The sequence below is a fragment of the Mirounga leonina genome, unplaced genomic scaffold (genome assembly GCF_011800145.1).
Source record: "Mirounga leonina isolate KUSES-001 unplaced genomic scaffold, KU_Mleo_1.0 Mir_96, whole genome shotgun sequence".
Taxonomy (NCBI): domain Eukaryota; kingdom Metazoa; phylum Chordata; class Mammalia; order Carnivora; family Phocidae; genus Mirounga; species Mirounga leonina.
Window position 1 is genome coordinate 3,908,574 of NW_023270871.1, and position 12,266 is coordinate 3,920,839.

Consider the following 12,266-nt stretch of genomic DNA (forward strand, 5'->3'; position numbering starts at 1 on the left):
AGGAATTACAAATACTTTAGAAGTCTTTTACCATTAAATAGCCCAGTGTAAATAAAACACACTATAAAGTGTTTTGTAATAATGGCAGCCCAAAGGACCTTCAAAAGAGCAAGACATATACAAGAAATAAATAAAAACCAGGTATATTTTATCTACTTATGGCTGATAATGGGGGAGTGGAGGGGATTTCAGGCCAATGCCCAAGGTCACAGGTTAATGTCTAAGAAGTCTGAAGGTTCAAACAAAATGGGTTTATATCCATATGTGAAAAATCCATACCAAGAAAAAGTCACTCATCAATTCCAGTCCTTTGAAATGATTTCTATGTATTTAGGGCAGACTTCTTACTTTCCATCAGCCTGAATATATGTGTAAGTATTCCACATCCTAAAGAGCACTTTTTCCTTAACCTCAACTCTCTGCAGGTTAAAGCCACAGCTTTGCTTTTATTTTCCTAAATGTCCAATCTTTTTAATTATCTCTAGTTTCCTTTCTATCTAAAAGTCTTTAATCTATCACAATCTGGCTTCTACCCCAACCATTCTACTAAAGTGGCTCGCTGATCTATTTGTTCAGTCCAATGGCCACTTCTCAGTAACCCTTGCCTTCAACATCCACAGCATCCGATATGTTGCCTAAACTCTAGCTTCTCAAAACTCCCTTCTCTACACCACCCTACTCACCTGGGCTACTCTCTTCCACTCTGCTGGCTCTTTTTCTTCGATCCTACCCTTAGACATACAAGCTTGTAAGACATGTGTCCCTGGTCCCTGTTTCTCTTTCCCTGACTACAGTAACCTCTAGATTTAAACAATTTCTTATCCCATGTATGTTGATGACTCTCAAATGTACATCTCCAGCTCCTAGTAATCCCTTGGATGCCAGACTTGTATTTCCAACTGCCTGAGACATCCCTACCTGGAAACTTCATAAGTACCTCAAGCTCAGCATTTTAAAAATGAATTTATCTTTCCCACCTAAGTCATTCATGTATTTCCTGTTTCAGTGGAAAGCATCACCAGCTACTCAGCTGTCCAAACTATTATAGTCACCTTTGGCTCTATTTCTTGGTTACCAAATGCACAGTCACTAATTTTAATTCTGTCTCTTCAGTGTTTTCATACCTTTTGCCCCTTTTCCTTTCCAGACCCAAGTGCCCTACTTTACACTTTCACTGTCTTTTGTTGAATGGCATTAAGATCCTCATTACTTATCTACGTGCTTCTAGTCCTTCCTTCCTCTGACCCATTTCTCCATGTGGGCACTAGAGTGGATAATCTACAATGATAACCAGCCTTCTGAAGGACTTCATTACACCGTCAACAATTTTTCAGGCCTCTCTCACGCTGCCAACATTCTACCTGCATATGAGTTTCATTCAACGTACAGACGATTTGGGATTTGGGGTATACTTACAGGTTCCCATTTCTCTGCAGCTCATAGGGATCTGCTCTGTGGGCAAGAAACTAGGAGCCATTTTTTTTTTTAAATATAGACTTGATCTCAATAACATCTACATAAAATTTTTAAATGTTCTTCAATGCCTACCACAGTGATTTTTAAACCTGGATGTTTATCTAATCCCTTCAGAAGATCTTTAAAAATACAGATTCCTGAATCCTATCTCAGAGTTTTGAATCAAAACGTTCTGGGACAGAGACTTGGAAGATCCCCAGGTGACCCACATGAAGCCAAATGGCATTTGGAGACCTGAAAGCTTACACTAAACCTTATCCTTAAGATTAATCTAATTCATTTGAGAAACGAAAGCTTTTTAAATGTAAGCTTACAAGAAACATTCTTCAGTGGGCTCCAGTCACTCCACTCTGTGTGACCAGAGAAATGAGGATCGTCAACATAGCATCTAATTCCCACAGAATGAGTGGCGCACTCCAAGGGCATGTCTGAGGTCCAACTCCAGTGATGAACTGTATCTTTACCATTCACAGTTGTGTTGTGGGTCACCTAAAAAATGAACACAAACACAAAATAAGATTTCTAAGTAGTGATATGTTCTGCTTCCTTAAAAAACACAATAGACTGTATACAATCACCACTAAGTTAAAGGCTTGCCCTTTTGTACAACCATCTTGGTTTTCTATAAGGCATAATAGGAGAGTTACAGGAACAATAATCATGATTCATTTATGTTTACTTCTTTTTTTAAAATTCCAGCATAGTTAACAGTGTAATATTAGCTTCAGGTGTACAATATAATGACTCAACAATTCCATACAACACCCGGTGCTCATCACGACCAGTGCACTTGTTTACTTCTTCAGCTTTAGGCTCCACTGCATGATTATACATGATGTTAATATTCCAAAACATTCAACACAGTTCACAGAGAAATGTACCATTGCCAAAAATGATCTCCATTTTTCATCAAGAAAAAAAATTAATGGGTTTGTACTTCCAAGAGTTAAAGGCAAAGAAAGGAACAGCACCTCAACAAAATAACTGTTTCAGATCAGATTTGTTTTTATATGCAGCTTATAATAAGATAAAATATTAATCTCAACTGTGAAAAATGGGAAGGATTTCAATAAAATATCAAAGATCTACTAAAAGAAACCTTGGGAGCTCCAGTTAAAGACAACAGATTAAATAACTGTATTTCCGGGCACCTGGGTGGCTCAGTTGGTTAAGCAACTGCCTTCAGCTCAGGTCACGATCCTGGAGTCCTGGGATCGAGTCCCACATCGGGCTCCCTGCTCAGCAGGGGGTCTGCTTCTCCCTCTGACCCTTCCCCTCTTATGCTGTCTCCCATTCTCTCAGATAAATAAATAAAATCTTTAAAAATAAATAAATAAATAAATAACTGTATTTCCTTTTCCCTTATCTTCTGAAATCTTTCTAAAACGAAAGTACACAGATTTTTTTTTCTAAGGCATAGATGCACAAAGGCAAAAACCAGAAGAAACAACACCAATGAAATTCTCGATACTGGAGAGCTGATGGACAACTAATGGACTCAGAAGACCTGAGAAAGCTGAATCTTAAGCCTCCAATGGGAAAGGCAGAAATCACCTGATTTCTCTCATGGAAATGCCAAAGGGCTCAGGAAGGGGTTGTACCAGACTCCCCTAGAAATGCAGTGAAGGTGAGGCGCAGAACAGAAGACTGCTTGAAAGTTGAAGAGATTTTAGGTACCCAGATTTCCCTCCCACATTCTGTGCTACCAAAAGACTACCCTTCTTCATCTTGGCAGAATGGAGATTTATGATCTGGAAAAGTAAAACAATACCTCTGGAATGAAGAATCTCAGAAAGAGCAGAGAATGGGAAATACTGTACCCAAAACAAGGGGATTACTAACCTATGCACTATGAAGGCTGGGATGCTCCTGCCTTCTTCTCCTACTCAGCCCTCAGCATACTGATGGCAGAGTTGCTACTTACCAGGTAGGAACCTAAATCAACTTTTCTGGGGCATATGAACAGATCAAGATAAAAATCTAAAAAAAAGTATTAAGATTTTGTCAACTAGCCTGGTGTGATTCCGCCCTGCATGGCTGTTCTGTGCAACAGTAGTCGTTTATCTCCGTCCGCCTTCTCTCCCACCTAAGTGCGTGCCACCACCCCATGGAAGACTCGATGGACATGGACATGAGCCCCCTGACGCCCCAGAACTATCTTTTCGGTTGTGAACTAAAGGCTGACAAGGATTATCACTTTAAGGTGGATAATGGTGAAAATGAGCACCAGTTATCTTTAAGAACGGTCAGTTTAAGAGCTGGTGCAAAGGATGAATTGCACATTGTTGAAGCAGAGGCAATGAATTAAGGCAGTCCAATTCAAGTCACACTGGCAACTTTGAAAATGTCTGTACAGCCAACGGTTCCTCTTGGGGGCTTTGAAATAACAACACTTGTGGTCTTACAGTTGAAATGTGGTTTAGGGCCTGTGCATATTAGTGGACAGCACTTAGTAGCTGTGGAGGAAGATGCAGAGTCAGAAGATGAAGAGGAAGAGGACGTGAAACTCCTTAGTATATCTGGAAAGCGTTCTGCCCCTGAAGTGGCAGCAAGGTTCCACAGAAAAAAGTAAAACTTGCTGCTGTTGAAGATGATGATGAAGATGACGACGACGATGATGATGATGAGGATTCTGATGATGAGGAAGCTGAAGAAAAGGCTCCAGTAAAGATATCTATATGAAATACTCCAGCCAAAAATGCACAAAAACCAGAATGGAAAAGACTCAAAACCATCAACACCAAGAACAAAATGTCAAGAATCTTTCAAAAAACAGGAAAAGACGCCCAAAACACCGAAAGGACCTAGTTCTGTAGAAGACATTAAAGCAAAAATGCAAGCAAGTATAGAAAAAGGTGGTTCTCTTCCCAAAGTGGAAGCCAAGTTCATCAATTATGTGAAGAACTGATTCTGGATGACTGACCAAGAGGCTATTCAAGATCTCTGGCAGTGGAGGAAGTCTCTTTAAGAAAATAAACAGTTTGTTAAAATTTTCCGTCTTATTTCATTTCTGTAACAGTTGATATCTGGCTGTTCTTTTTATAATACAGAGTGAGAACTTTCCCTACCGTGCCTGATAAATGTTGTCCAGGTTCCATTGCCAAGAATGCGTTGTCCAAAATGCCTGTTTAGTTTTTAAAGATGGAACTCCACCCTTTGCTTGGTTTTAAGTATGTATGGAATGTTATGATAGGACATAGTAGTAGTGGTGGTGGTCAGACAAATGGAAATGGTGGGGAGACAAAAATATACATGTGAAATAAACTCAGTATTTTAATAAAGTAAAAAAAAAAAAAAAAAAAGATTTGTCAACTAGATAGCCCATCCTAATCACCTATAATGAAGCCCCAGTCAAAAGTCCCTGGACGGCAAACAAAAGTTCCAATTAGATTTAAAAAAAAAAAATTTAACAGTCAACTCACTTAAATGTGAGCAGCAATGAAGATGACCAGAAATTGGAGAAAAAGTTCTAATATGAGAGTCAAAGATCAAAACAAAGAAAAAAGCAACTCGAAGAAACAGACTATACAGAAAAAAAAAAATTAAATAACTGATATCCTCAGAGATGAGATATTGCATCCATAAAACAAACAGAACAGACAAAAGGGATCTCCTGTACATTTAAAAAAAAATCTATTAATAGAAATTCAATAGTAGCAAGATAAAGTTTAAGAAAAACTGTTCAGAAAATAGAGCAAAATAAAATTACAGATGGAAAGTAGGAACAATTAAGAACATGAGAGGACCAGTCTAGAAGGTCCAATTTCTGGAGAATTTCTGTAAGGAAAAAAAATAAAAAAAGGAAAGAACAGGTATGAAGAAATCAGAGACATAAGACATAAAATAAGAAAACTTCCCAAGCTGACAGACATGTGTTTTCAGACTGAAAGGATCCCAATGACTGTCTAGTACAACAAAGGAAGACAGACCCACAAGAAGAAGCAGATGGAACAATGTCTTCCAAATCTTGAGAAAATTCCCCAACCTACAATTCTATACCCAGCTAAAGTAGCAATCATGAATGAGTGCAAAATAGACATTTTTAGAAATGTCACATCTTAATAAATTCATCAGGTAGCATTTTACACTCCCATCAGAAGTGTATGAAAGTTCCAACTGTTCTGCATCTTCTCAATATTTGGAATTGACAGTCTTTTAAATTTTGTTAGCAACCAATTTAAATTAAAAAAAAAAATAAAGTATATCTGCAAGCTACCATTATAGGTAGCACAGAATATTTATAATAAATAGCAAATACCTACTAGAACATATGCTTCCACCAAAATGAGGAAATAAGAGGAAGAATTCAGGAAAAAGAGGATCCATCACAAGAAAAAGGTAAAAGGAATCCCCTGGATGATGATGGAGACCCCCTGGTCCACAGCTTCCTAAGAAATGTGCCAGGAAAACACAGAGATTTGTCCTAAATGGCTTATGGGTAGACCTAGGTATTAATCTCTTCAAACCTAGGGTTGGCTGGTAGGAGTGGACACAGCTGGAGCTCCTGAGAAATCTCTGGCCACAAGAGTCCTCAGCTATTTACCACACTCCTGCTCTACCAACATTATACCTATGTGAACCCTATGTAAGCAGGGCTGAGAGGTAAGCCAGAAGGCCTCAGAGAGAGCTATTCACATTTAGCTGATAAAATACTAGTGTGTTTGAACATTTCAACAGGAGATTCATACAACTTGGAGAGAATTTAGGATTGAATTAATGGGGCACAAAAATAAAACTAAAAATACAAGACAATACAAGAAGCTGTAGCCCCCAAAAAGGAAAATAATAGCATATGCTACTTGGTTTAGCTGTGGATAGTGTTTATATAACTATAATACAATGAATGCCAGTCTACCAAACATTATCACAGAATGATAGAATACACGAAAAAGATGGGAAATGTGTGAGAGAGAGAGAGAGAGAGAGAGCAAGCACGCCAGCATGCAAGTGTGCGTGCCCAGGCCAGGAGGTGAGGGGACTAAATTCTCATCTCCCACTGTTGCAATAAAACGCTGCTCAAAACTGAAAAGAAAAATTAAGGAAGAGCAACATAAGCATGCTATCTGGACAATGGAAATACATAATAAAAGAAACAGCTAAAAGAACTGAAACTTGTTGTTTACAGGGAGAGCAAAATGGGAGGGGCTGAGGGTGCTGCAAAGCTCCCAGGTGTCACTCCTATCCTGGTCCCTGCAGTGCACAGCTTCCATGCCCATATGTGAGGCGACGGGCAGAAACCGTCAAGTTCTAACTGAAACACCAACGTGCAGTAGTCTTGATTCTTACACAATCACAAAATAATAGCGAAGTGACAGGTCATAAGCAACTCTGCCTTAAATAATGGTATTAATAACATATAATTACAAACAGAAAGGTCACATTTTACTACAGACCTGCATCACTTGCCCTCTCATGTTTCACTTTTTAAAAATTCATTTGTTCTATTTCTATTTTTCTGGCCCCGTGCTATATTTCCCCATATTAAGATTCTTCTTCAAAGATCAGATCCCCAAAAGTACTACTTTGCCACTGCCATCTTGTGATGCATCTTGTGGCAATGAGTTACAGCATACCTTAAAAAGAGTATTTCCATTTCTTTATGCTTAATTTCACGTACACTTCTAAGAGTAGCCCTCTTATTCTAGCATCCCTTAGCCCCCAAAGGAAGTGATGACAACTAGCAGGTGTTTAGCAGCTTTATAGCTATCGGTATCATTTACTAAAGTAAATACTTGACACCACTTCACAAATGAGAAAAAGGAGGTTTGGGGAAGTTACCCGAAGCCACTAAGTGGTAACCCACCCAGCACAGAATGTCAGGCCATCATAAAGAGCTACACAGTACAATTTTAGATAAGCACAAGTTTTAAGACACCTGTGGCAGAGCTGTGTCAAAGCTAACTCCAAATTAGATTGACAGGGAAGAACTGCCATTAAAATTCAAGAAAAGAGAGGGCATTTTAGGCTGAGGAAATCAGGATGGGCTTTAAAATAAGGGTAAGATGTGACTCGGTCTTGAAGAGTACCTTCAATTTGCACAGGTGTAAAGGGAGGGAAGGCATCTTGTACAAAAACAAATATATCTATTTTGTAACAGAAACTGCAGTGGTTAAGAAAGAGCACAGAGTCCTGGCTCCACCACTTCATGTCTTCCTGTGTCTCTGCAGCTTCATCTATAAAATGGGGATGATGCTGACAGTGGCCCCCTCGCAGGTCTGTGGTGAGGACGCACGGAACGGCCACATAGGGAGCTTTGAGAGCACCATCAGCAACGGAAGCACCGTGCGCACGTGCACGCTAGCTACAGTTACGGCTGCCACTCACTTGGGAATGTAATACACAGTGTCAGACAGGAAAACCGAGACAACAACTGTGAAATACAGAGTCATCCCATTTTTTATCTTTACAATCTGGCTTACCTATGTACTTGGGCAAATAACCGTAAAATCATGAGATAGTCTTCTAATTCTTAAATCTCTAACTAAGCGTATTTCAAATCCATTGAGGGGGAAAAGAGTAAAAGGACAAAAAAGGGAATTCCCACATACCCGCTGTCAAAACATTTCACTACTATTCCCCATTCTCCTTTAGATTAAGAGAAAACTGAGACAGATCATAAGGAATCCATTCAGCAACAAAATTTTTTAAAAAATAAGAGAAAAAAAGCATAAGAGTAAGAACGTTATTTCAGATTCAGAAAAATTCAAGCTTAGCGTATACAAAATTTCTCTACAATTACTATGACTAAATATGTTTCAAAACGTTTTTATGTTTATAGTATTAGACAAAAGTAAAAGTAATAGTAAATTATATGTATACATTTATTTCATTTATGTGAAAACATGCACATAAAAAAAGCTGGGCAGAAACACAAAAATAACATTTACTGTGGCCAAGTGGTGGAATCATGGATTATTCCTCCCTTAATTTCCTAAATTTACTATAATTGGTAAGTAATACATTATTTTAAGTTATACATTATTTTAATAGGTGATTGGAGTGATAGCACATAGTTTTTAATGAACCCTGAAAGGATATCTGATCTACTTCCTTAACAATATAAAAGTTCACTGATACCACCTTAAAAATCTTTTAAAAATTACTTGGTTTCTTTAATGTCACAGGAAAAAAAAAAATCTATTTTGGTTCAAACTTACTAATTTTACAATTTCCATATTTTCTTTACGTAGAATTTTAATTTCCCAGATGACATTTAAATGATATGGAAAAACAGAGCCTCTGTCATTCCACTTTAGGTGTAATGTGGAAGTTGAGAAATCAGCAGACAAATTCAAGATCTCTGGAGTGTCTGGAATTAAGGCTTGAAAAAAAGAAAACAAAAGACATGATTCAGTAAAGTAAGTAATGATTTTTCATATTGTAATTCCATCAATCAACTAATTTAAAACTCTATTCCTTCTTGATCAAAAAATAATCAAAAACTAAAAGCAAACTCTCGGGACGCCTGGGTGGCACAGTCAGTTAAGCATCCAACTCTTGATTTTGGCTCAGGTTATGATCTCGGTCGTGAAACGGGGCCCCTCATCCAGCTCTGCACTGGGCATGAAGCCCTCTTAAGATTCTGTCTCCCTCCACCCCTCCCCCTGCCTTATGCACGCTCTCTCTCTCTCTCTCAAAAAAAAAAGTAAACTCTCAAAGTGATTACTGAAAAAAGAGAATATATTTATTTGCATAAGCAGTCCCCAATGATTCATCCATCAAATCTGAGAAAATTATTATCAAATCCTAATATGTCTTCTAATACAAATAGCCACTGGGTTCCTACAAAACTCTAGTGTCATCAGTCTGGAATCTATAAGGAGGCAACATGAGAGAGAAGTAAAGGAGCTTCCTCTGTATGACTGTAGGTCGGGCCTAAGAAAATGATGGAATGCGGAAAGCCTGCTCTCGTAGAGATCTCCATCTGTTTTCTCTGATGCTGGCAGAAGTCACCCACTTGGGGATGCTATGAGCCATTCCTGGTATAGGTATCTGTAAACAGCAGCAAGACCACAGGAATGACCACGGCATTTGAGTGAGGGAGCCAACAGGGTACTGTGCAGAGGTGGGAGTACTCAGCAGGATAGGAAGTCCACCAGAAAGGTGGGGCTCTAGGTAGGGCTCTGAGAGAGATAAGGTGATTAAGTGGGAGACCACTGGGGAAAGGCTGACCAGAGTAGCAGGGATACGGATCATGACACATCAGCACGTGCATGAAGGATATGGAAAAGGAAAAACTCTGATGGGCATTTCAAAGAACTGACAGGATCAAAGAAATGAAGGCCTAGTATAATAAGAAAGGGAAACATCTAAGATATCCTCAAGTTTCTAGCCTAGAAAGCAGGCAAAAGGAATCACGGACATTGTGAAGAAATGTGAGAGACAGGCTACTGATGACCAAGTGTCAGGGAAGGGACAGAAGGTCAGGGGAGGGGTCTGCTGACAGTGAGTGAGAACGGGGCCCATCAGCACCACGGACACAGACTCAAGAGGAACTCGCTGAGTGTAGCTGAAGAAAGAGGCTTGAACGCACGACTCAAAACAGCCAAAGCTTGTTTGAGAGCTGAGAACTACCAATAGACAGTCACACCTTCAAGGAACCAGAGAACTCCAGCAAGAATCCTGAGAGGCAGAAGGAAACCAGAGAAGATCCGGCACTGCTGAGACTAAAAGAAATGGGTTGTCGTTGAGGCCAAATCAAAGAGTTCATAGAAGAAAAGTGAGAAAAGACCACCAGCACTGTCACTGGTGATAAAGAAGTCTGGGAGGGCAGAGGGCTCTGAAGCTGTAATACAAAAGGTAAAGAAAAAAACCATGCTCAAAGATATAGTTTACAGGGAGAAATGGTAAAAAAAAAAAAAAAAAGGAGGGGGGCAGAAAAAGTAAGGTATTCTTTAAAATCTTCAAGTCTCCCTACCTAAAAGGGATGAGTAAATTATTCAATGAGAAACACGGAAGGTGTGAGCCTGTTCCATGGTATGAAACATAGGCTTTCTGGTATGAAGGGCAGACAAGATGGGGACTCTGTCTTGCATGTTCTCTCTTCCAATCACAGTAAGCGAAGGTAAGTTAAGACAACTCCAGAGACACATGCTCTCGGCCCATCCCTATCCTAGCCCTGCGCCATGAAGCACAAGGGCCGGTTAAAGGAGTCATGGCAAGCCCAGACTGCAGGACTTTACAGAGGTAGGGTAGCTGAGTGTGCTAAGTAACAACAACGGCAGAGCAAACCAATATAAATTAGTCTTGGAAATTAAAAACAAGTTCTTCTTAAATTTAACTAAACCGTGCTGGCCACAGTGCTCTATACGGGATCTGTGTGAAGTATCTTTGGCTGGACAGGAAACAGTACCTGTGGCTTCAACTAAACACTATGCAGCAAAGGCAACGGCTTCACAGCTACCTAACTAAGGACAGTGGAGGATGCTTTATAGGACAAGTTTTAAGTAGGAGCTGCTTTTAAAACAGAAGGAGCCACTATATTGTATGCCTGAAACTAATATAACAAACACTGTATGTTGACTGACTGGAATTAAAACATAAACAAAAACAGAAGGAGCAAGAAGTTGCCTTAGTGCCAGGAGAGGGAAAGTGCAAGGTGCCAGTGTGACCACAGAGCAAAGGCTTCTGAGAACACGGTTCTTTCAAATGCTTCAGGCTGTCATGATACGGTAACTTAAAAATTATGAAACCTGGGAGCATTTACACCAAGGCAATATTTATCTATCAAAATGCTCCCTCCCTGGAAAGTACACGTAATTTACATTTTATCTAAACAGAAGTGAGCTATTCTTCAAAACACAAGTCATAGCCAATAAATATTTCAAGCCAAAAGACAGTAATAATCACAATTATGCAAACGAAAGGATTAAACACACGCACATAGTACACTTCATACTTCATAGTATACTTCCTCGCAGTAAAATGGAAAGTTTCCCTAAGATCCCACAAACTATTATCTGCATTTCTTTCCAGCTAAAATAGACACTTGAGGACAGTATTTTCTGGAAGACACTTTTCAGCTGGGAAATAAATTTAATCACTTGTGTTTGTTTATTTTTTAAAGCTAGTACATCTTTACTCATAACCTCCATTCTCTTCTTGCTTAAACATCAGAGGATGGGAGCTTTCCCAGCTCATTTATAGGATCCACATTATTTATTCTGTCTCAGCCAGATCTTATTTTCAGGTTATTTTAAGAAACTTAGACACTAGAAGTCTTACAAAGACTTATTTCAGTGTTTGCCCTTGTCAATTAGAAGATGAAATACCTTGTTTGCTTTATATGTATAGTGCTGAAAGCATCTGGAGAAAACTTAATTTCTCAAACTTTAATTCAGTAGCAAATTGCCAAAATCCCAGATCCTCTAAGGCACAGGTACACTATCATTTCATACCTTCTCCCAAACAGTAGGTACTCAAAAGATTTGCTGATGCATCCACCTCCTTTTTATATTCATCTAGTTTGCTTTTCAATTTTCTTATCAGTATTATCATAGTAGTAATAGTAATATCTTATTATTGAGATACTATTAATCTAATATTCTAATCATAATCAAACCCAGTATTATTAAAAATGCTATCAACAAATTACATGATATGTAAAAACAATGAACTATTCATCTAGTAAGTCATCTAGAATCTGTCTTGATTTGCCCTTCTAATTCTTTCTGTCAAACACTGTCATCTTCAAGTAGCTTCCCAGGCAGAACCTTCTCAGTACCTGCTGAAAAATCAAACAACACAATCTGGCTCTCTCACAGAGTCCTGGGGAATTTTTTAAAAATCTG

At 38.9% G+C, this 12,266-nt stretch overlaps 1 protein-coding gene and 1 pseudogene across 3 annotated transcripts in view; one reads left to right on the forward strand and one right to left on the reverse strand.

Moving 5' to 3' along the window:
- LOC118006395 (leukemia inhibitory factor receptor) overlaps window positions 1–12,266 on the reverse strand; it is a 76,210-nt gene that overhangs the window by 33,022 nt on the left and 30,922 nt on the right. For all 3 annotated transcript variants that reach the window (XM_034999016.1, XM_034999015.1, XM_034999018.1), the window contains 2 exons: window positions 8,634–8,797; window positions 1,791–1,965 (listed from right to left, as the gene is read on the reverse strand). In XM_034999016.1, coding sequence (XP_034854907.1) covers window positions 1,791–1,965; window positions 8,634–8,797 — 339 coding nt within the window. The remainder of the gene's footprint in view (window positions 1–1,790; window positions 1,966–8,633; window positions 8,798–12,266) is intronic.
- Window positions 3,584–4,444, forward strand: LOC118006396 (annotated as a pseudogene).